This window comes from Lemur catta, chromosome 20 (assembly GCF_020740605.2).
Source record: "Lemur catta isolate mLemCat1 chromosome 20, mLemCat1.pri, whole genome shotgun sequence".
In the NCBI taxonomy this organism is placed as follows: domain Eukaryota; kingdom Metazoa; phylum Chordata; class Mammalia; order Primates; family Lemuridae; genus Lemur; species Lemur catta.
The window spans coordinates 18,914,506-18,938,050 of NC_059147.1; the positions used below are offsets into that span (position 1 = coordinate 18,914,506).

The following is a 23,545-nucleotide window of genomic DNA, read 5'->3' on the forward strand; positions in this document are numbered from 1 at the left end:
GGGAGGCTGGGGGAGGCTAAGTCATTTCTGCCGCCAACTTCACGGTTTGTTTTGTCCCTCCCCAGAAACACTACTTCCCCATCAACTACATGATCAGCGTGCCTTACGAGGGGGTGTTCCGAATCGCCAATGTCACCAGGCTGGTGAGAACCCCATCATCCTGGGCTGGGGAGACCCCTGCTTCCCATGGCCCCTGTGGGCCCCACCCCCAGGGCGTGTTGGTCTCGCCAGGCTGTGCTGCTGGCCAGGGGCCATTCCCCACCCCCCAAGCAAGCCCACCCTTGGCCAGGCCCGAGGTGTCCACGGCAGCCACCCTGTCGTCTGCTCCCTACGCAGGGGCAAGTCCCCGGGGTGGGGGATTCAGAGCTGAGGGGCTCGTTTCTGGGGTCCCAGTGCTCTCTCCTGTCCGCAGCGGAGGGCCCGGGTGAGCGAGCGAGAGCTGCGGTGTCTCTGGGTCTTGGTGAGTCTCAGCGCCGCCGAGTCGGTGCAGGACGTGCTGCTCGAGGGCCACCCATCCTGGAAGTACCTGCAGGAGGTGCAGACGCTGCTGCTGGACGTCCGCAAGGGCCTCAGGGTGAGCTGTGCGGCGGCGGCTGTGCACACGTGTGTGTGTGTGTGTGTGTGTGTGTGTGTGTGAGCCTGAGGGCGTGGCCCAGGGCACCGAGGGAATCAGTGAATGTGTAGAAAGTTTGGGGCCATTCGGGGGGGGGGAAATGGGAGGGGCGCAGGAACAGGAGCCCCTGGAAAGAAGAGGTGGCCGGGCAGACCGCGTGGGCTGGGCTGGGCTGCCGGCACAGGGGGTGCCCCCGAGCCCCTGTTCTAAGCCCTGCCTCTCTTGCTCCGGATCCTGGGCAAGTCCTTGAACCTCTGACTTTGTTTCTGCCTCACAAGGTCCCTTTGCGGGGGGCAGGCGCAAAGGGAGGATGGGTGGAGCACAGGGGACTCTCAGGGTAGTGAAACTATTTTGTATAATGGTAACGGATACATGCCATGCGCTCCTTAAAACCTGTAGCACTGTGCAAAACGGAGCTCGAACCTTAATGTAAACTATGCGCTTTAATTGAAAAGAGGGCTGGGAACGGTGGCTCATGCCTGTAATCCTAGCACTCTGGGAGGCCAAGGTGGGAGGATCGCTTGAGGTCAGGTATTCAAGACCAGCCTGAGCAAAGGCGAGACCCCGTCTCTAGTAAAAACAGAAACATTAGCTGGGTGTGCGGGGTGGCGCACATCTTTAGTCCCCGTTACTCGGGAGGCTGAGGCAGGAGGAGGCCTGGAGCCCAGTTCAAGGCTGCAGTGAGCTACAATGGATGCCACTGGCTCTGTGCGACAGAGCCAGATCCTGTCTCTTAAAAAACAACTCATTCTATGACTTCCTTCTACCTCCTCACCTACTTTTGTGAGACAGTGCCTGGATTCTGCGTTGTTCCTTTTTTTAAAAAAATTTTTGTAGAGATGGGGTTTTGCTATGTTGCCCAGGCTGGTCTCAAACTCCTGGTGTCTGGTGACTCCTGCCTTGGCCTCCCAGAGTGCTGGGATTGTAGGTGTGAGCCACTGTGCTTGGCCACACGTTATTCTCAGACCGAGTTTTCCCCCTTGCTTGCAGTAAGTTTCTTAAAAAACACAAAAATGAAAACCAAGGACCCAGATGAAGACAGTGGTGGCTATGGTGGCACGGAATGCATTTTATAAAATAAAATTGGCCATTTTGACCATTTTTAAGCATAAAATTCCATGGCGTTAATCACATTCACAGTGCTGTGTACCATCACCACTGGGCCGTTTCCGTGTTGTGCCTGGGTGCGGGGTGGCGTCGGGGACCCGCCCTGTGCCTGCAGAGAAGTGGAGAAGTAGCTCCCAGGCAGTCTGTCCTCCTGTGATGTGGGGCAGCCCCGGCCCAAAGCCCCCTGTGGTGTGGTGTTATCTCAGGCCTGGTCCTGATGATTTCCTCCCTTGCAGGACGTGGAGGGCAGCCCCCAGGTGGAAGCGGTGTTGTCCCTCCTGAACACCCCGGGGCTGAGCCTGAAGCTGGTGCGGCCCAAAGCCCTGCTGGACAACTGCTTCCGGGTCATGGAGCTGCTGTACTGCTCCTGCTGTAAGGAGCGGCCAGGGGGAGGGGCAGGGGCGTGTGGGAGGAGGCTGAGGGACAGGGCCCAGGTCGGTGGGCAGATCCAGTGCCCTCCTGGGTGTGCCCTCTGCTCCCCAGGGCCCGAGGCCACATCTGGAAGCGTAGATGGGACGGGAACATGGGGCTTAGTGGGGTGGGGAGGGTGGCTCTGACCACTCTTACAGCCTTTTCTCCTTGTCCCTTGCAGGTAAACAAAGCTCGGTCCTAACCTGGCAGGACTGTGAGGTGCGGAGTCCTCAGCCCCCCAGCCCCCTGTCCTCGCTGCAGTGTGAGGCTGCCCGGCTGTACCCTCTGCCCCAGCAGCCCCCCACCTCCCTGGGCAAAGGCCTCCTGCCCTGAGCAGCCTGGGCGGGGACCCTGCTGGGGCTGCCAGGTGAGCCCCCATGGTCCAGCTGCGGAGGCGGAGCCCCCTGGGGCGAGGACCCCAGGAAAGGCATTTTTTCCTGGGAGGGGGAGCCTGTGCCAGCGCCCGGCTGTGCCTCCCGCCTTCCCTACCTGTCACGGTCACAGCTGGAATGGCCGGAGGCCGAGGGGTCCTGCAAGTGGCAGTGTCCTCAGGGTACGCCTGGGCGGTGGGTAGGGGTGGGGGCACCCGTGGAAGGTGGAGACAAGTGCCACATCTTGCCACCGGGGATGCTCTACCAGCTCCTTTTATTTTTTCTATTAAACATCCCGCTTTATTTTGGTTCGGTTTGGTTTGCTGTGCATCGGGATGGGGCTGGGAGCCGGCCCAGGGTGGGAGGGGCTGGTGTGGACAGAGCCCACCTCCAGCTCTGCCTCGCCTGGGAGCCTCCACAGGCTGGGGGTCAGGCCACAGTCCCTCGCTCTGGCTGCCCCCAGCAGGGACAGAGCGGAGGCCTTTCCCAGCCGCAGGCTTGGGCATAAATCCTGGCCCCACTGCCCCTGCCACACAGACCTGGGAGCCCCCAGCCTGGCTCCCTGGGGCTGGGGGCAGCGGCCCTGGGAAGCCAGGCAGAGGCAGCTGTTAATTACAGTACCACTTTATTAATACTGGAATCTTCACAGTGCATTTGTTACTTGTAGCAGTGACTATTTAAATCAAGGGGAGGATGGAGTAGAGGGGGGTGGGGAGGAGAAGAGAATTTATCCAAAAACCGACAGAAAGAAAAGAAACAACATGGTGCAGATGGGACGGAGGGGGCGGGGGCGAGGAGAGAAGGTGAGTAGGAAGCCGGAGGGCGCCAGGGAAATAAATTAAAAAAAGGAACAAGTTAACAACAGCACCAGAAAAGTTACTTCAGTCAAAAGACGCTTTTGAAAAGAATATTCCTCTGTACAAAATGAAAAATAAAGCGAACGCAACGATGTTCCCCAAACCAAAGTTTGTGATGCAGGATGGGTGGCTCAGATCCCAAGGGGGCCAGGCCTGGGAGGTGGTCACTGAAGCTACCTGGGGTGGGGGTGTCATGGGGCCAGCGGGGCTTGGAGAGGGGGGAGTATGTACAGCCCCAGGGGCAGGGGCGGTGGGACTGTCACCCCTGCCCCTCTCCCATCAGAATCTCAAGCCCAGCTGCTCCCCCCCCACCGCCGTGGAGCCACCCCCCAGGTAGGAGAGCTCTTCTCCCCCGGCCTCGGGGACGCAGCCACCCTGTACGTGCTGCACCTCACTGCTCTCTCCACACGTCCTGCTCCATCTGCCCAGCCCCCACCGGCGCAGCCCCTGGGAGAACCTGCAGCGGAAATGCCACCCCAGGGCTCCCCTACCTGGTCACCTGCTCTGTGGCCCCCAAACCTGGGGCTCTGCCATCAGCCTGAGCTCGGACTAGCGCCGTGCAGGGCCCGTCCTCCATCTGCACTGCCGGATGGCTCTGTGCACACCGGGCCTCCCTGGTGCCCCAGATGCACCTGTGACCCCACAGCGACCCCAGTTCCTGGCACAGGAACACCCAGGAGCTCCAGCCGGGGAGCATCAGCCCTGGCCCCACTCCGTCAGGACCCAGGACAGCCACTTTCCTGCCCCGCGGGACCACCAGGACCCCTTCCACTCGCCCTAGGTCACATGCTTTTACCTGCTGAGACTTGGTGTGTGGGGTTGGGGGCACCCCCTCCTCACCCCCACGGCCAGCACGGGCCGAGGCGTCCCGGGAAGGCATCTCCTCTGGCAACAGAGTCAAAGCCACGCTTCCCGGACACGCGGCCACCCCAGCCGACAGGCGGGGCCCCCTCCAGCCTCACTCTGGCTACGCTCAAGCCACTGCAAAGAACTGCAGCTTCCCCCTGGCTTTGGGGGAGCCGATTCCACCCTGCTGCTGCCGTGGACCTGCCAGGCCACTGTGGGGGCCCCGTCCTGCAGGCCTTCCCGGACACACACCCTGTATCGCCACCTTGCCCACACACAGTCCTTAGAGACAGCTCCATTTTACTATAGTCATAAAATAACCCCCCACCCTCTCTACGGCTCCAGCCCCCATCCCCCAAAGTGGCTAAAACTGTGACTCCAAAGTGCCACTAAGTATCGATGGGCCCAGATGAGAACCAGGCATCGGAAGCCAACCCCTGCAAGGCTGACCAGATGACCCGGCCTCAGGGCCCTACCCTGCTGCCCCACTTGCCGAGGGGCCTTCCCTGCCTACCACCCCCTGCAGCCAAACTCATGGGGAGGGGAGGCCAGGGTGGGAGCCACCTTAGGGCCCCCAGCACCTCCCAGCAAGCCCCCTGCATGTCCTCCCTGAGACGCGACCTGGGCTCCACCCCCCCGACGGCAGGCCTGGCAGCCGAACCTCCCCCTGCACCCCAGGCCCAGCCGCTCCACAGCCGCCCTGTCTCCCAGACGCACAGTGGCCTGGGACAGGCAGAGGGAAGGCAAGAGGAAGGAGGGTGCTGGGGTGGGGGGAGAGCTGGCATTCCAGCAGGAGCCAGGGACAGGCCTCGGGTCCCAGGCCAGGTGGGGCCAGGATGGCCCCTCTCCCCTGGGCAGGGGCCATGGCTCTGTGCTCACCTGGGGTGTGGAAGAGACAGGGCCTGCACGGAGGAAGGGGACAGAAACGTACAAAACGGGCTCCATCCCAGTTCAAGGCCCGGAGGCTGTGTCCTGGCAAGGTCTGTTAAAGTCGCCTCCCACTTAAACGCTGGAATCCAAGCCGGGTGTCTCTTTCCAAAAAGTGGCTCTGCCTCTTGCCCGGCCCCGCACTCTCCGGGCTGTGCCTTTGCTCTCAGCAGCTACCGCTCCCAGGCCACCTGCTTGCACCAGGGCCAGAGAGGGTGGGGAAGGCCGTGCCATCATAAGATGCGGGGTGCTGACCTGTCGTTGGTGACGGTCCTGCGGAGCCGGACCCCACGCCGGATGGCCACCAGCATGTCTTCGGCAGGCGGGTCGCTGGTGGCAGCAGGAGGCGGGGTGGGCGTCTCCTCCGCGGGGGTGGCCGACAGGGTGGTGGGGAAGGGGAACTGGCCCTCGCCCAGGGCATGGGCGCCCGCCACCAGCTCGCCAAGCTTCTCCACCAGGCTGTGCCGGTTGGCGGCCAGCTGCTGCTGCTCCTCGTCCTCGGTGGCCAGCCCGGCCCCCGCCCCGGGGTAGCCGGCTGCCTCTGGGGACGGGCTGCCCCAGGCCGTGTTGGGCAGGCTGAGCCTCTTCGGCGAGGCCTTGGCGAGGTCTCCTGCCAGGGGCGAGGCGGCCTCGTCGGTGTAGAAGACGCACTCCTCGCTGCCCGCCCGGGCGGGCCCCACGTAGCCGGGCGAGTCGGGCACCGTGGGCGTCTTCACGGGGACGATGGGCGGCCGGATGGGGATGGGGCCGGCGCTGGACAGGGCGCGGCGCACGGTGGGCTTGGTGGAGGGCGTGCGGCGGATGGTGGCCACGCCGGGGGGCGCGCCCGAGGGCAGGCCGCCGGTGGCGGGCAGCCCCGCGGTGGGCAGCCCGGCGGTGGAAGCGGGGCGCTTGGTCTGGATGAGGCGGCGGTAGTTCTGGGCGATGTTGCTGTTGCGCGGGATGGTGGACGACTTGTCGAACTCGGCCGGGCCCTCGCCGTCCGCGTCCCCGTTCACGGAGTAGCAGTCGTAGTCGGAGCCTGCGGCAAAGCACGCGGTGAGCCCAGGGGCCCAGGGGCCCCCTCACCCCCCAGGCTGGACACGGAGACGGTCCTCTTGTGCGGCTGAGTCCCAGCTGTCCCCGGCGGGGTGTGAAGACCCAGTAACCCACTGCAGCCCCCGGGCCTACCCTGGGATGGGATGGTGTCCTCGGAGCACGAGGGTGTGGTGGTCTGCGTGCTGTAGCCGCTCGAGTACTGCAGCGAGTCCCGGCTGCTCTTCTGGTGCTCGAGGCTCAGGCCGCGGGTCAGCACCATGGCCAGGTCACTGGCTGCAGGGGACACCTCCTCACCGTGCTGGGGGGGTGGCAAAGTACAGGCTGAGGCCTTGTCCCCCACCCCCCCCGCCCCCCAGACACCAGAAGCCCCACCAGGCGGCTGGAGCCAGCCCTGAAGACCCCATGCTGGGCCTCCTGCCATTGACCTGGGTGCCGGCCGGCCTACCTGGAGAGCTGCCCGCTTACCTTGGCTGCGATGGTGGCAGGGGACATCCGGGGTCGTGGCACCTCCTCCCCACTGGGGCCCACGGTGCCCCCACTGGTGGGGCCTGGCTCTGCGTCTCGGAGGAGTTCCACCCGATCCTTCCTCCGCTGCAGGGTGGCGGCCGAGGGCTGCTCGTGGGGGCCAGCCTTGGACCAGTCCTGCAGGGTCACGCAGCCAGGTCAGGGCACTCCTGGCCTTGCCACCCATGGCCTGCGGGCCCCTCCCTGTGGCCGAGACTCAGAGTGTCCAGGACGGTGAAGGGTCTCTGGCTCACAACCATGGCCAGAGCATGGAGCGCAGCTGTGACTCCTCAGCCCCACCCGGCCCAGGGACAGATGTGGCGGTGTGGGGAGTGACCGCAGGTGGTGCCCAGGCAGCTGGTCTCTTGGGGACACACCCCTCTGGCTCACCCTGGGCCCTCCCTGCGGTGACGGTCCTGGGGCCGGGCCGGGGGCACTGACCGAGGTCGGGGAGCTGCACTCGCTAACAGACTGGCAGGTTTCCGAGGCCTCCGAGGACGCAGAGCTGGAGGACTTCTGCCGAGCAGAGGGGGCAGGTTGCACAGACAGACGGGGCCGGCGGGGCGGAAGGAAGAGAACAGTCCCGGTCACAGCACCGGCGTGCAGGGGGTGGCTTGACTCAGCACCTCACCCCACCCCCACCAGGGCCGTGGCCGCCAAGAGTGCACGTGTGGGCACTGAGCGCACGGTGGCCCAGCCCGAGAACCACACACATCCTGAGGGCTGACCCCAGGACTTGCTCAATGTCCTGGATGTGGTGGGCACAGCAAAGAGACACTAAGGGTGGCAGCTGGGCCTCTGAGCAGCTGGGGTGATGGGTCACAGTTTTCTCAGAAAGGGGACATTGGGGGGACGCAGGGAGTGCAGGGTGCCACCCAGCACCTGCTGAGCGGAGCTGGCCCTTAGGACTCTACATGAGACATGGGCAACGTGCTCACGCCTGGAGTTCGGGGAGACGTCGGGGTTGGAGCCACCAATGCAGCAGGCTGGGGGTAGGATGAGGCCACCTGGGCACCAAGTGTGGTTAGAGACAAGGTCCCGGGGCCCACAGGAGCACTGACACTCAAGCAGCTGTGACGAAGAGCAGAGTCAAGCAAAGGAGCATGACAAGGAGCCACCGGAGGAGTGAGAGAGCCACGCGCAGGTGATGCCACAGGAGTCGGGACAAAAGCCTGCACGGGGGGGTCAGGGCAGCTGTGCTGCTGCCGCAGGGCCCATCACTGAGGGCACAAGAGGGTCCATGGAGACCTGAGGGGGGTGGTTGCAGCACAATGGGATGGGGGAGCCCCTGTATGAGTGGCCAGAAATGAGAATGGGAGGCCTGGCTCGCAGGCAGGTGGACTCCAAAACAACTACAAGGAATGAAGAAAAATAAGCGTGGGCACAGGACTGTGAGCTCCTGAGCACGTGTGACAGGTGGGGGTCCCCAGGGCAGACGCTGACCGGGGCACGGCGGGAGGGGGCACAGCGCGGTGCTCAGCCCATGAGCCGAGCTCGGCGGCTGCAAACGGATCCGTGCCCAGCCCCCAGTTCCCATCGAACTCTCTAAATCAAGAATGATTTAGATCCCTGGGTTTCCTATAGATTGTAAAGCACCAAGATCACCAAATAAAACGAAACAAAACACCAGAGATTAAAGATTCAGAATAAATAACAAATTCAGACTTTTAGCAATAGGATTGTTCAATTAAAAAACTCAGTGGAAAAGTTCAATACCCATTCATGGGAAAAAAAAATAAAAGAAACAAAGACACTTAAATTAGGAATAGAGAGGAACTTCCTTAATCTGATGAAGAGTACCTGTAAAATTACTGATGCTGTTCCCTGAGGTTGGAAAACAGACAAGGACGCCTACTGTCATCATGTCTGTTGGGCACTGGAAGTCTCAGCCAGTGCAATAAAGCAACAAAAAGGACTAAACACCAAAAGGATTGGAAAGGAAGAAACAAAGTGATCCCTATTTGCAAATGACATAATAGCATATGTAGAATCTGCAAAAGAACCCACAAACTATCAGAATTAGTAAGTGATTTTAGCAAGATTATTTGATACAAGGTCAGAAAAAAAAAATTAACTGTATTTCTAAATACCAGGAGCTAACAGGAAAAAACTAAACCCTAAAAAAAAACCCGTGTAATTTACAATAGCGTCAATGAACATCAAATAGTAGGGGGAAAAATCCCACAACAGATTGTACAAGATGTTTACATGAAAGCTACAAAACATTACTGAGGGAAGGTGGGGAGATTTAGGCAATTCCAGTTCAAATCCCAGGAATGTTTTTGTTTTTGTTTTTGGTGGGAACGGAGAAGCTGATCTGAAAATTTATATGGGAATGCAAAGCACTTTCGTCACGGGATATGAAGATTTCCTATCAAGCTATTATCATTAAGATGTGTGGTACTGGGACAAGGCCAGACAAATCCACCAGTGGAACAGAACATGAGTCAGGAACAGCCACACACATGCAGATGCTTGATTTAGGACACAGGTGACACTGGGGTGGGGAAAAGACAATGCTACAGTCAGAATGTCTGTGCCCCCAAATTCCCATGTTGAAATCCTCACCCCACGAGGTGGGGTATTAGGAGGTGGGAGCTTTGGGAGGTGATTAGGTCATGAGATTGGAGCCCTCATGAACGGGTTTAGTGACCTTATAGAGGAGGCCCGAGGGAGCGAGTTTGCCCTGTCCTGTGAGGGAAGAAGACACAGCAAGCAGGTGCCACCTGAGAACCAGAAAGCAGACCCTCACCAGACACCAGATCTGCTGGCACCTTGATCCTGGATGTCCCAGCCTCCAGGACAATGAGAAATACGTTTCTGGGGCTGAAGAGCTAGCCAGTATTATCACAGCAGCCTGAACAGGCTAAGACGGACGGCCTTTTCAATAAATCGTCCTGGGTCAATTGGAAATCCTCACACCACACCCACACCCCACATATGAATACAGCCAATTCCACATGAGCTGTGGATCTAAATGAAAATGGTAAAACAAGAAGGCTTGTAGAGGAAAACATCTTTGCGACCTTGGAATGTGCAAAAATAAGCAGAACATAAAAAGCACTAACAATTTAAACACTGGGTAAGCTGGACTATATTAAAACTAAGTCATTCGAAGACCCCATCAGGAGAAGAAAAAGGTACCCACAGAATGAGAAAAGGTAACTGATGAAGGACTTGCATCTACCCTATATAAAGAATGATATAAATCAGTAAGAAAAAGACAACCTGGTAAAAAAACGGGGAAAAGATTTGAACAGGTCCTTCACAAAAATGGCCTTTAAAAGTACAAAAAGGTAGCCGGGTGCAGTGACACACACCTGTAGTCCCAGCCACTTGGGGAGGCTGAGGTGGGAGGATCACTTGAGCCCAGGAATTCAAGGCCTGACTGGGCAGCAGAGCAATACTCTGTCTCTTAAAAAAAAAATACAAAAAAGTGTCCAATCTCGTTACCATTAGGAAAATCACTTGAGCAATACACTGTCGTAATCCTGCTAACAGGAGAGGAAATGGGTATGATTGCTTTGGAGAACTGGCAGGACCTATCGCACCTCAACACGTGCGTATCCTGAGACCCAGAGATTCCACTCCTGGGTATAGCCCTGCACCGAGGTGCACGCCGGGACATTTACGGTAGCACTGCCAGTAGCACCGCAGCCAAAAACGTGGAAACTACCCACATGTCCAAGAAAAAGGTCAACCACACTGCATATTCACACGCAGGAGAATGTGATACAGCAAGAGGAATGACACACACCTCCACATAAAACACAAGTCCAATAAACACTAGCCTGAGCCAAAGAGCCCAGGCAGAAAGGATGCACACTTCATGGTTCTCAAGGATGACAAAGGCAAAACGAATCTAGGCAAGACAGTGGTTACCCCCGGGGACTTCTGGGGTGATGGCCGTGCTGTTTCTCGTTCCTGGGGCCGGTTACGTGGGTGTGCTCCGTCTGTGCAGATTTATGGAGCTGCACGCTTACGATGCATTTATTTCTCTACACCTAAAGAACACTTCGATAGATAAGCTCTTAAAAGACTTGATGGTAATAGGTTGCCAACCAGAGAATAAAAGAAATATTTACAAGTCCCTGTTGATATAAATAAATAATTAAATATGTAAATAAATGGGGGAGAAGAGAAAGATTTTTTCATGGCAGAATTCCAATGAATAAATCTAGGAGGAATGATAGGAACAGAAAAATCACTGTTGTCACAGGCAGAATCACCTCAGCGAGTGAAAGTACGATGAGAAGCAAGATAGCTGCAGGGTCTCCAAAGTGTCCCCACCACAAAATACTTTATTCATCACAAAGGGGAAAGTAATGACATTGCAGTGGGGAAACTTGACAAACGCCACCTTAACCAAGAATGTCACCGGTCGCTGGGCACATGACATCATGAAGTTGACACGCTGCACCAAGAAGGGCACAACGCCTGGGAAGACGTCAGATAGACCCCAGTTGGGAGACATCCTACACAGTATCTGCACCATTTCTGCAGGAGTGTCAAAGTCATGAAAGACAAAGAGGGAAGGGACTGGGGAACACTCATAGGTTGGAGAAACCTAGGTGACACAAAAATTAAACACAATGGAGGACCCTGTGTTGGATCCTGAACCAGGAAAAGGAGAAAGGAGAGAAAATTGGCAAAATTAAAAAAAAATCCACAGATGAGTTCGCAGTATCGTATGAGTGTTCATCTCCTGGTTTTGAGAATTGTTTGGAGGTACACGAGACAGTGGCATTAGGGAGACTGTGGGATGGGTATATGGGAACCCTCATTCCTTCTGCCACTTTTCTACAAGTCTAATATGATTTCAAAATACAAAGTTAAAAAAAAACCCTCAGTGGGTAGGACAAATAGCAAAAGAGGGAAGCAGATTGGAAGACCGACCTGAAGAAGTCATCCAGGAAGTACATGAAAAAACAAGGACAGAGAAACAGAGTTAAGAGAAGCAGAAAGACGATGAGAGGGTCTGACGCAGGCTGAGCTGGAATCCCGGCGGGAGAACAAAAGAATGAAAGATGGAATGAAGAGAACGGCTGAAAAGTCCCAGAGCAAATGGAAGACATGAATTTTGGTTTGCTCCAGGGGAGGTTAAAATAAAAGCAAACCCACGTCGCAGATACACTATAGCAAGACTAAAGGAAAGGCTTAAAAGTGGCCAGAGAGAGATGGCAGATCACTTGCAAAGGGCAACGACGTGACTCACGACAGACATTTCAACCAACGATGAAAGCCAGAACCGTGGAAAGATACGTTCAAAGTGTGGAGAGAAGATAACTGCCACCCCAGATCTGTGACCCTGGCAAAACTTCCAAGAAAGAGGATAAAATAAAAGCATGCTTATACGTTAACAAAAACTGGGAGTTTACTATTACAGACCTATTCTAAAACAACTTCTGAAAGATGTTCTTTACTTCAGAAGGAAGGAAGATCACCTTAGAGGGAAGATTTGAGATGCAAGTAAAAATGATGAACAAAGAAATGTGTAAACATGTGGGTATATCTAAACAAATACTGTATGTATGAGATAATAAATTAAGAAGAAAAATGTCATTTGTGGATACTATAAAAAAAGGAGAGAATAACATATAGCAGCTTTTAAGTTGAGAGAGAGTGGGCGACTGAAGTTAAAATATATTAAGGGCCTTGAATTATTCATGAGGTGGGGTTGTGAGTTTGCCAAGAATGCATGGTAGAATTTCAAGGTAACCTGTAAAAGAACAGAAATAGAGTATAACTTGCAATCTAGTAGAGGGGAAATAGGAGAAAAGGAGAAACAAAAGGCGAGGGAAGAGACAAATGTGGCACAGGACACAAAGAGAAAAGGTGTAAGTCCAAATATGTTAGAAATCACAACAAATATAAATGGACTAAAATGCCAAATACATGACAGAGATTATCAGATTGAATGAAAAAAATCTAGGCATAGGCTGTTTGTAAGAGACGCATCTAAAACATAAAGAAATGAGTGAGCTTAAATGAAAAAAGATGGGGAATAATAACGTATGATAACACAGTGACACAGAATAAAGGCCCTGAGGACCTCCAGACCAGTCTCAATGGCTGTAGTGGCCCCACATGTGGGTAGCCCGAGGCCGGCGCGAGACTCCTGCAGCCCACCCCAGCTGTCCCCCTGATGCCCCCTCTCACCTGGCTGGTGATGTCTGAAGGCATGGGCGAGGGGGGCTTGGAGTAGGTGGTGTCCTGGGAAACGAAGCCAGAGTCATGGGAGGAGACGCTGGAGAGGCGGGTGGTGGTGGTGGCTGGCTGTGCCAGGCTGCGGTAGCGACAAGTGGAACTGGGTGAGTATGTTTGGGCGCCCCCTGGCCACGGGGCTCCGCCACCCTTGGCACTGCTACTGCTGCTGGGGGCGCTGGGGGTGGGGGAGGAGGGCAGAGCAGCCAGACAGGGAGAGACACAGGAGTGTGTTTGGGGGAGGGTGACAGACGAGGGTGGGGGAAAGAGGTGAGGGGCAAAGGAAGGAAAAGACAACGTCAGACTAGGAGGTCCTGAGACCCAGCACTACAGCGGAGCTGTGTTCTGAGAGGCAGGGCAGGGCTGGAGTAGGGGACACCCAGCCCATGTCCCTAGAATGCCCCAGTGCCAATGGGGCCATGGTCAGGGCATGCCCAGGGTGAGTCAATCTGTCTCTTACTCTGCCATTAAGAACAGTAGTCCTTAGGTTAACCGTGGGGAAACTGAGTCACCACATGTCAAACCATTAGAGCCAGACACAAGTCAGATCATTTCTAAACTGCCTTCTCCAAGTCTGGTATTTGCCATCCAATCCTTACTGGGTGTCTAACACGGTGACGGTCTCCTTGGGCAGGGAGGTCACTCGCCAGGCAGGTCCTGGACCCACCATCACCTTCATCTGCTCTGCCCCCTCGAGGGTGTCTACCCCTCCGTGGCGCACACCCTCAGCACAGCCACTTCACCCTTGGGCAGTGACCTTGGCAGTGAAGGTCGCCTTCCTCCTGAGTAAGCGTGAAGCCCCCCGGCCTCTGCCCCTGCTCCTGGGTCTCCCTGCAATGAACCTCCCCTCCGGTGGCTGCCACTTGCCCAGGGTCTGACGGCCTCCTGAGGCCCTGGGCCCTCCTCTCCCTGAAGGATCGCTGTGCCCGGCTTCTCCCCAGCCCTGGGTGCCAGCGACAGGTGATACTGGGGAGAGGGACACCTGGCACAGAGGATCCCCAACACCACGAACTTGAGCCCTGTGTTCACTGCCGTCCTCATCCAAGGAACCTTGATTCATAAATATCCCCTCCAAATCCGCCCCTGGTGCCAGCCCAAGGAAGGGCCCCTGATCCTGAGCTCGCCAGGTGACTGAGCGAGACCCCTGGCTTCTCCCCAGCTCTGTGACACCCTGGGGCCAACCTGGGCCAGGCTGAAGTGTCCTCTACCTTGTGGCCTCAGCACATGTTCCCAGAAGCCTCCCTACCCCTCCCCGATCTTAGAGTCTCACTGTTACCCCACACTGTGCTGGGCCTGGCAGAGTTCAGTGGTTAAATGCTGGGACTCTGTGCCTCAGTTCCCCCTTCTATGAAGTGGCGACGACACCATACCTGATATGGTGGTGGGAGGCTCCAATGACAACACGCATAAAGCACAGTTAACGCTCTATAAATGAAGCTGCGACCGCCTCCCTCTACCTTCCTGCCAACAAATGCCTGAGCCAGCAGTGGGCTGGGGAAGATGGCGCATATTTTTCGTCTACATTTGCAAATTCCTTGGCTGATGTAAAAGTCATGTGGTCCTGGGGCCCTGAAGTGTTTGTCCGTGCAACTTTGCTAGGAACTTCCCCTGTCCCCCTCGGGACACTGTCCTCCACCCCCACTGACCTGCACATGCTGGACTTCCGGGAGTTGGAGCTGCTGGGTGATGAGGGTGGGGTCTGGTAGGACCAGCTGTAGTCTGAGCCCTTCAGGTCTTTGATCACCTGGACAGGGACATAGGTGGGGGTCACTGGAGGCAGCCGGAGAGCTAGGAGAGCCAGAGGCCCCCCACTCTCTTCCCAACTGTGAACCACACCCCAGGAGAAGACCTGGGAGTCTGAAGGCCCCTCCCCCAGCCTTCTCCTAACGTGGGGCGCAGGGAGAAAGCTGGCGACATTCAGCCTTCTCTGAGCCCCTTCAGCTCACACACACTGAGTATGGGCTCTGAGCCCAGCCTGACCCAGGTGAGAGTGACCGTGACACCATGGGGTTCAAGCTGTTCTTGGGCTTCTCTCAGTTCTAGTGTTCTCCTGTGAACTGGGACCAACTGTCCCTGTCTTGGAGCACTGTTGGGAGGATTCAATGAGATCACCTGTGGAAAGTGCTCAGCAGAGAGCTGTACATGCAGTAAGTGCCTAAGCAGTGCAATGCCATGTGGGCTGTCAGGCAGGACTGGTCCGAGTGCAGTGGAGCCCGGTAGGGGGGTGACGGGGCAGGTGTGCCTGGGTCTCAGAAAGGTGACAGGGTTTCCGGGGGTGAGTGGCGGGCAGCCATCACCAGGTGTGGAAGGGGGCTTGCCCAGGGGGAGCCTGCTGGGGGTCGGACTCAGGGCACCCCCCCAGATCCAGGACTTGGCCCATCTGCTCTCAGTCTGAGACCCCCGTTGGGCCTGGGCACACCGCCCCTCACCTGGACAGGTGCCCCTGGGCACCCCACAGCAGGTATTGGAAGGTGTCTGGTCTGCTGCCCCCAGCTGCCTCCCACAAATGCTGTCCCCTTCTCTCCTCTACTGTCACCAACCAAAGGCAGCCCATCTTCTCCCCACCCTCGGCCCCCGGCTGGCCGCACCTGCTCGCTGGCAGGTGGCAGCTTGTGGGGCTCCGCGGTCAGCACAACCAGGTCGTCGATGATACCCTGCAGGTGGGTGATCTCTCCCAGCATGGTCAGCTCTCCGTTCTGCGGATGCAGCCAGTGACACCCGTCAGCCCTGCAGAGACAGGCTCCTCCTCCCTCACCCTTCCCCGGCTAACCAAGGCTGCTCCGGGCTAGTGGAGGTGGGTCCCACCCAGCACAGCCAGGGTGGCTGACACGACTGTCTGCCCAGATCCATCAGCACACAATGAGCTACGAGACCTGCCTCTGGGCCGGGAGCATGTGGCCTTGACACCCCAGCCAGGGATCACAGAGAAGTGATCAACCCTAGACCCAGCCCAACATGGGGGCCTGCAAGTCCCCAGGAGACCCACCACCACGGGCTGCAGGAAGGTGATGAAGGTGCAGAAGCGGCCCCGCTCTTCGATCAGCGCCCGGCGCACCGCCTGCTTCTCCGTCTCCTCCAGCAGCAGGTACATGTCGTTGACGTCCTGCAGGGCGCTGTCCAGCTGGGGCTGCAGGTCTCCTTTCCCTGGAGGGGTTGGGAGGAGAGGCCGCGCTGGGGACGCTGGCCCTGCTCACTGCAGCCATGGCTCACAGGCCCCCTTGGAGCTGTCCCTGACCACGGGGCTGGGTGCTGCCGTGGGGTCAGGAGACCGAGGAGGGCAGTCGGGACTCTGGGGCTCGTGGAGGGGCTGGTCCCACCAGAGCACGTAGAGAGGACAGACACCACGCACAGGAAAGACACTAAAGCTGCAAAGCCACCCAGGACCTAGGGTGGGCTGAGGCCTGGGTAGCCCCACGGTGGCACTTGGACCCCAGGAACACTGCCGACCACAGGGGTGCCCTTGCTGCCTGTAGCAGGGAGCCCCTCACCTCACGGCCTGGGGAGCGGGGAGGAAGCAGGACAGAGCAGATTGTGGGCTCAGCTACAGGCCAGGCCACTGGAGAGCGGGGCAGGAGAGCTAGGGGCTGGGACTTGGGGACAGGGAAGGGGGGCGTCTCAGCGTGGGTCCCCACTCAGCTTATAAGCCACGCACAATGACAGCAACAGCGACACAAAGAAGCAGCAAGAAAGAGAGAGGCGAGAGGATGGCGTAGAGATGATCAGACAGCAAATAGGGAGGTGACAGACAAGGTCATGGGGCTGGCCTGGTAGGGGCAGGGTGGCCAGGGCCTGTGTCCCCCACCCTGCCCCAGCCACCCCTCCTGGCCTGACAGACTGACCCAGCAGTGGCCCCGGACTCATCCCTGGCCAGGGACCCCAGGGGCCCCAGGAGGACGGTGCCCCAGGCCCCTCCCTCGGTGGACCGACCGCCTTCCTTGCTCCTCCTCCTTGGCTGGGAGAGGTTCCTTCCAATGGCCCTGAACTGGGGGAGACAGACAAATGCGACAAGGACGGGAGGAGCAGCTGGAGGGACGGACATTTGACTTACCAAGTAGCTCTACAGGAAGGATGTGGGAGGAGAGGAGAGACAGAGAAAGAGAATGTGTGAAGGACAGCGGATGGACAGAGCCGCTCCTGGGGGGCATGCCTGCGCCTCTGGGGCCTCTGTCGCCTCCCGAGGGAGGAACTGGGCCAGGCCTGGGTGCAGGGCGGCCCCCTCTGTCCCACCCAACAGGCTGGAGGGGCTTCTGTCGGGGGTAGAGTCCCTGCGGCCAGGAAGATGCCTGGGGAGCCCCAGGGGGCTGCGGGGGCGGTGGAGGGACCTGGGGGGCTGTGACAGGGCAGGCGCGGGCCCTACCTTTGCGCGCCTTCTTCTGCAGCTTCAGCGTGTCCGAGGACTTCTTCTTGATCTCGTGCCGGGCCCGCTTGTACTCTAGGCAGAGAGGGAGAGGGGAGCGCTATGCTGGGGGGTTCCCTGCGCAACGGGGGGGGGGGGGGGGAGGGGGCGGGAGGGCTGGTGAAGCCCCGCCCACCTTTCGCGTGGTCCTTGTCGAGCTGGTTGGCCGACTTCTTCCAGTCCTCGATGCGCTCCTGCAGCGGATTGATGAGGCTCTCCAGCAGCGCGCTGCGGGTGGGGGGCGCGGCTCAGCTCAGGCGGGGCGCCCGGGGGTCCCCCGCGAGAGCCCCCCACTCGCCCGCGGGCCCACTCACTTGGTGAACTGCCGCAGCTTGGTCTCGATGCTGCGGTGGCGCATGCACATGCGCGTGAGCGCCGAGCCGATGTCCCGCGTGGCCCCTGGCGAGGAAGCGCGCGGCGTGGGAAGGGGCCCGCCGGGGCTCCGCAGTCCCGCCTCGGGCCACGAGGGGGCGCCCGGCCCGCGAGGCCGAGCCGCGATCCCGCTGCGCCCGGCGGGGACTTGATCCTCCATCGTTCCCGAGCTCCTCCTCCGTGCCAGGGCCCTGGCCATCCGGGCCACGCGGTCTCCTGCGGGGCAGGCCAGGAGGCTCCCCGCTCTCCCAGCTGGGAGAGGCCGGCGCCAACGACTGCCCGAGGCGCGCTACCAAAATTCCCCTCCAGCCCCTCGGGAACCTGTTCCAGGTGTGCCCAGGTGAGAGCGCGAGCCCACGCCCAAGTCCCGAGGAGCAGGAGCCCCAGGTCTCTGCTATTATGACCAGAAGGCGCCCTGTGGAGGATGGAGCGCTCACCTGCCCCCCCCCCCCCGTCCCGTCCCGTGCTCTCAGAAGGGCACAGGGAGACGGGTGCCAACAAGCCGGAGTCAGACTCACTGCACACAAGCGTGAACTGCGACTGAGGGGTCAAGTGAACTGCCCATGGCAAGAAGGGAATCTGCATGTCACAGCTCTGCCACCACTCACCCACTCCTGCTTGCATGCCTCCTGTGACGAGGGGCTCACTCTCTCCACAAGCAGCCCATTCTACTAGGGAGCAGCCTCAGGGCCTGGTCCTCTCCCTGGCCCATACCCTACTCAGACTTCTCAGGCTCCAAGCCCACCTGGGGGTGTCCCCAAGCCCCAGCCACACCCCTGCCCACCTCGGGTGTTGGTAGCCATGTCAGCCACTTTCTGGAAGGCATCCAAGAAGGCCACGGCAGCCAGCACAGTGGTCCTGGGGAGAGGGACAGTGGCATGGATCACCAGTTGGTGGGCGTTCTCTCTTCCTCCACCTGCCCCTCCCCAGCTGGGGCACCGTGACAGCCTCACCTCAGCTGGGAATGCAGCTTCGTGGCCTTGGAGTTGAAGTCCTCCCAGATGGGGTAGGAGCTCTGCAGGGAAACAGAGAGGAGGTGGGCCCTGGGGGCTGCAGAGCCCCCCTGGGCTGGGTTCCCACATGCCTCGTCCAGACTCTGCCAGTTTCTGGGAGAGTGACCCTGTCCCTGCAGAAAGGGACTCCGGGCCCTCTGGAGGAGAGAGGACCGAGAACAGAGCTACTAGGCATGAGGAGGGCCCGTCTTTGGGAATGAGTGGCTTTGCTGACAGTCAGGAAGTCTGTCCTACCATCTACAGCGGGTGACTGTTTTGGCCCACATCCTTCCTCGGGGAGATGGAAGCAGCCAATGGCAGGTTCTGTCTCCTCAGGGTTTCCCAGGGGCCTGGCAGGGGATCTGGGCAGAGTCCCATGAGGGCACCATGTTTCCCAGACACACACCTGGGATGGTGGGGGCCCACCTGCCCACCTGGGGGGGGGTGGAGGCACAGTGTGAAGGCTGGCAGGGTGTGAGGCATGCCAGGTCTAAACTGGGGCCTCCCGGGGCACTGCCCTGTGCCCTGTACCCTGGATGCAACCGGCAGGCTGGCCGTCCCAGGCCAGCAGCACTGGCTCCCAGGCCCGGGAGGCTGTGGCTGCTGCAGGGCCGGGCCAGCCTGCCGGGGACAACCAGGCCCCGGCTGAATGGGGCCTTGTGCAGCCAACAGAGCCACCTTTCTCCACCCCCTGCTCCCCTCCCCTCCTGGGGAAACAGTGTGGCCTTTATCCCAGCCTGGCCCAAGGCTCCAAGTTGGGAGGGGGTTTCCCAGTAGGGAGGTCGGGCTCCTGGCGACCAAGTTGTCCAGTCTGATTAAAGGGCTTTTCTGGCTAATGCACTCGCCCCATGGCTGCGGGGGCCTGGAGAAAGCTCAGCCCTGGCCCAAGGGCCCTGTGGAGGCTTTGGTCCTTGAAGGGGAGCCCTGGGCCAACAAAGTGCCCACCTGAAGGGGCTTCTGACCCTCCCCTCCATGTAGGATGGGGCACTGTGGGGGGGGATGGCAGAGACCCTGGCTCCCAAGGCCTCAGAGGCAGCTCTGCCCAGCTGGGATCCAGGGGTGGGCTCTGGCTGGCTTCTCCGGGCGAGGACAGCTCACAGGGGTGGCCAGGGGACAGGGCAGCTGTAGCGAGCCTCAGAACCTCTCTCCCCTTCCAGCCCAGCCAAGCCAGTGTCCGGGGAAAGCAAATATTTGGGAAGCCCACAGAGGCTGGAGCAAGACCGGGAGCCCGTGGGTGGGCTGTCCCCACGTGGGCACAGCTCAGGGTAGGGGGGGCCTGGGAGGCCATCCCTAGCAGTCCTGAGGAGTTGACCCCGCTTGGGGCACTCCAAGGTCTTCTGCAAGGGGGCATCCTCCCACCACGTGGACCCCCTCCCCCACCCAGCCTTGGAGCCCTGCTAAGACCTCCCTCCAGGGAGCAGAGAAGATGCTAGGGGTGCGGGGTGTGGGGAGGTCCAGAGCCAGCTGTTCTAGTCCCCAGGAAACCTCCGTAGCCCCCTCAGCAGCCCCTGGGCAGTCTCAGAGATTAAGGGCTCTCCAGTGGGGAGGGGACAAGACAGGGTCCAGGGGAGCCAGGCCCAGCGTCCTCTGGGCAGCTGGAACTGGGTACCTCAGCCTCTGAGGACCTGGGGTTCTACCCCCTTCCCCAGGTAATCCACATGGGGTCCCAGAGGCAGGGTGTTGAGGGGCCAGAGTGGCCAGTGCCCTAGGAGGAGTGTCCTCAGCCTTCACCTGGGCCCAGGAGAGGAATGCTATTGTTGCCCCTGTGTTACAGATGGGGAAACTAAGGCCCACGGAGGTTAGCTGACTTGCCCAAGGCCACATGGTGGCAGGGTGAGGATCTGATCCCTTGTCTGGTCACTAAGGTCAGGTAGAGGGACCCCCTGAGGAGCAGGGAGATGAGCACCTGAGCCTCAAGGCTGGGGAGGTGGCAGGGACTGCAGGGACTGGGGCAGCCAGCCCTCCCCCAAGCAGGGGCTGCTCTGGAGGGGGAGGTGGGAGCTTGTCACTAAGCCCAAGTGGACGGAGATGAGACTGATGGGGGGTCCACCTCAGTCTGGCAGTGGCTGTGGTTCAGATGCGGGGTACGGGTGAGCAACACAGGCTCTGACCCCAGAGAGAGGGCTTTCCAGGTGGCCCTGGGCCAGGGCTCCTGCGGCCTCAGAGTCTTCACAGGACTGGACCGGCCTCACGGGGTCAGTGTGGAGACTCAAGGAGGCGCTGCGTGGACAGCACCCGGCACAGGGCCCGTGCACGGTAAAGCCCGGTCAGTGCCGGCTGCAGGAGAGGACACGGGCCCTGCGCCTTGGCCAGGAGCCCCCAGCAGGGGCCTGGCCAGTGCCCATGTGTCTGGGTGACACTCCCTGCTCTTGGGGGCACAGGCAAAGATGACGACCCCACTTTCTGGATGGGGCAGTGCTGAGTGGCAGTGCCATTCCCCCTGCTGAAGGGGCTGTGCCCTATCCCCATGGGCAGGTCCCTGCCCCTCCCTGGGCTTCAGTGGGCAGCCTGACACCGGCGGGCATCTGGCCCGCGTTGTACGAGGCGCAGAGGGCAGCGAATGCTTCGGAGGCTCCCCGCTCCCTAGCTGGTGCCTCCTCCAGGCCATCTAGGCTCCAGGTGTGGCCTGGGGAGCCCCTTGTCCCCTCTGTGCCTCTCAGCTCAGGGTCAGGGTCTCCTAGAGGCCCCAGGGAGGGCTGTCGTAGGGCCTGTGCACGTGCCGGGGGGCAGCCCCATGGGGCCAGCTGGCTAACCGCCCTCTCCCTCTCTGAAGGCCCTGCTACCTCTGCGGCTCAGGCCACGGAGAAGCTGGCCCCCAAATCCAGGTGGTCAGCCCCCAGGTGGCCCAGTCCCTTTCTCTGTCCTTATCCAGGGCTCCTGAGCACATGCATATGTCATAAGTAGGAACATACCTATACTTGGCATGACCCCAGGTGAAACCGTTTTGCTTCCGAATGCCAGAAAATCCCGCCCGCTGCCTAGCCCGAACCTCTTGCTACAATCTGGGCCCAATTTCCTTCTGCCTCATCCCAAACTTCCTTGCAAATTGGCAGGAGAGGGCGGGCAGCGGTCCTGGTCCTGTTCTCCAAGCAAAAGCTGCTGCTCCCTGCAGTGGCTGCTGAGAGGCTGCGGGGTGGGGGAAGGCGCCACGCTCAGACAGCCCTGGGAGTGCTGGGGGAGGGAGGGTGGTCTGGGCTGCCCAGTCCCAAAATGGGGTCCAGGGGTCGGGGCTGTGATGTCCACAGGGCAGGTGGGGCTGCTGAGGGCCAGCTTTAGCACCTGCAGATGGAGTCCCTGGGGAAGCGCCATAAGGAGGGGGCACCTCCATGCTGCTAACTGGGTAGTCCCGGGGCAGGCTGGCTTCAGGCCCCTTCCTGGGGGGCAGGATCTGGCATCTGCCCTGTGGCTGTTCCCCTGGCAGCCCCGACCTCACAGGGCCTGTCCCAGCACTGCAGTGTCCCCCTCGTCCCCCAGTGGGATTCTGTGTTATATACTCGGTGCGTGTGTGCTGGGCCGGGAGGGCGGGTGCCCTCAGGAGTTCCCGTGGGGAGCACAGTCCCAGTTCTGTCCCTTGTTCCTCCTGGCCCCTCAATCCTGCCTCTTCATCCTAGACTAAGCAAGGGGCAGAGGAGACAGGCAGGAACGCCGGGTCCTGGAGCTGGGCCCTCTCTGCCTTGGGCAGCCCTGCCAAAGCCTGGCCTCTCTGGGAGACAGGGTCCCCCTAACCCCCAGCATGAACAATGAGGGCTGCGGTCACGGGCAGGGTGCAGTAACAGTCTCCTTCATGACCTTGAACCATTCCCAGGCCTCAGTTTCCCCACCTGGTGAGGTGAGCCAGGACTCAGTGGCCTGCTTCAGCCTGACCTTGGGCAACCACAGGGGTGGTGGAGCTGAGCTTGGGCCGGGAATGGAGTGAGAAACGCTCTCCCCTGGGGATGTTCCTCCAACCCCAACCTTCTCCCTGCCTCCTCCCAAGGTGACGGTAAAGGCTTTAGCCTTGGGAAGCAGGGACGTTCAGCCTGGAGACCCTGGCGTCCGAGCTTCCTGGGGCTTGTTGGGGGCGGGGGAGGGGCTGCGGGCGGCAGTCTCAGGGTCCGGCGGGCGCAGACGCCAACCTGGCGGGGAAGGAGTTAACGGTTCTCCCCTTTATTATTTTTTCCAGCTTTGGCGGTGACAGCATTGTCTGGGCTCTGGGCGACAGGGACAGGGGTGTGGGGGGGCATGGTGGTGGAAGGGGTTGGAGGCTGGCGAGACCCCGGACCCCTTAAAGGGCTGGAGCCAAACCCCATTCACGGTCTGCGAGTCTAGGGCACGAGGAGCGCGCGTGTGCGCAGGCTCGGGTCGGAACCCCACGGGCGACCCCGGGCACCGCACGGACACCCCGACACACGGGCACCCGGAGACACGGGCGCACAGGAGACGCGGGCAGGACACGCTCAGACAAGGACACGCAGACGCCACGGCGCACGGCCACAGTGGGGCACGGCCGCCCGCCGCCACGCGCCCCCGAGGGGACCCGCACCCGCACCCGCGCGCCCAGCCCCGCCGCGCCCCGTTACCTTCATATCGTTGACAATGGCCTGGAAGAGCCCGCCCAGGGCGCCGCACTCCTTCTCCGCCGTCTCCATGCTCGGGCCGGGCGGCGGCGGCGGCGGGGCGCTCCGGGGCGCGGGGCCGCGCGGGGGAGGGGGCCGGGCCGCGGCGGGCGCTCGCTCCGAGGCCGCGCCGGCCTCCCGCCTCCGGGCCGCGCTCAGCGGCCGGCCGCGCCGCGCTCGGGGGTCGCGGGCCTGCGGCGGGCGGCGCGGGCCATGTCGCGGCGGGGCTGGCGGGCGGCGCGGGGGGCGCGGCGCGGGCAGCTGGCGGCGCGGCCGGGCGCGGGCACTGGCGCGGCGGCGGCAATCCGAGCC

General features: G+C 60.3%; 2 protein-coding genes across 11 annotated transcripts in view; one reads left to right on the plus strand and one right to left on the minus strand.

Moving 5' to 3' along the window:
• Positions 1 to 2,810, plus strand: part of IL34 (interleukin 34) — a 51,114-nt gene extending 48,304 nt beyond the window's left edge. For all 6 annotated transcript variants that reach the window (XM_045533989.1, XM_045533993.1, XM_045533994.1 and 3 more), the window contains exons 4-7: positions 66 to 143; positions 413 to 574; positions 1,957 to 2,092; positions 2,313 to 2,810. In XM_045533989.1, coding sequence (XP_045389945.1) covers positions 66 to 143; positions 413 to 574; positions 1,957 to 2,092; positions 2,313 to 2,464 — 528 coding nt within the window. In that variant the 3' untranslated portion in view covers positions 2,465 to 2,810. The remainder of the gene's footprint in view (positions 1 to 65; positions 144 to 412; positions 575 to 1,956; positions 2,093 to 2,312) is intronic.
• Positions 2,811 to 3,110: 300 nt separating this feature from the next.
• Positions 3,111 to 23,513, minus strand: MTSS2 (MTSS I-BAR domain containing 2). Of its 5 annotated transcripts, none has more exons than XM_045533983.1 (15): positions 23,198 to 23,513; positions 18,600 to 18,661; positions 18,431 to 18,504; positions 17,589 to 17,673; positions 17,411 to 17,502; positions 17,236 to 17,310; positions 16,927 to 16,935; positions 15,865 to 16,022; positions 15,467 to 15,574; positions 14,525 to 14,622; positions 12,834 to 13,056; positions 7,065 to 7,190; positions 6,636 to 6,812; positions 6,303 to 6,468; positions 3,111 to 6,153 (listed from the first exon to the last, which is right to left on the minus strand). In XM_045533983.1, exons 1-15 carry the CDS (start codon positions 23,264 to 23,266, stop codon positions 5,366 to 5,368), a joined length of 2,310 nt encoding a protein of 769 aa, XP_045389939.1. In that variant the 5' UTR covers positions 23,267 to 23,513; the 3' UTR covers positions 3,111 to 5,365. The 5 variants fall into 5 exon arrangements, with proteins under 5 accessions (XP_045389939.1, XP_045389942.1, XP_045389941.1 ...); XM_045533986.1 differs by having other exon boundaries at positions 12,834 to 12,960; positions 23,198 to 23,304; XM_045533985.1 differs by having other exon boundaries at positions 7,116 to 7,190; positions 23,198 to 23,304.
• Positions 23,514 to 23,545: the final 32 nt, after the last annotated feature.

Coding starts and splice junctions, on each gene's coding strand:
- MTSS2 (XM_045533983.1), bottom strand. CDS start 23,266: ATGGAGACGGCGGAGAAGGAGTGCGGCGCCCTGGGCGGGCTCTTCCAG. Junction 17,503..17,588: donor AAGCTGCGGCAGTTCACCAA/GTGAGTGGGCCC, acceptor CCCCACCCGCAG/CGCGCTGCTGGAGAGCCTCA. Junction 13,057..14,524: donor CGGAAGTCCAGCATGTGCAG/GTCAGTGGGGGT, acceptor CCCCACCCCCAG/CGCCCCCAGCAGCAGTAGCA.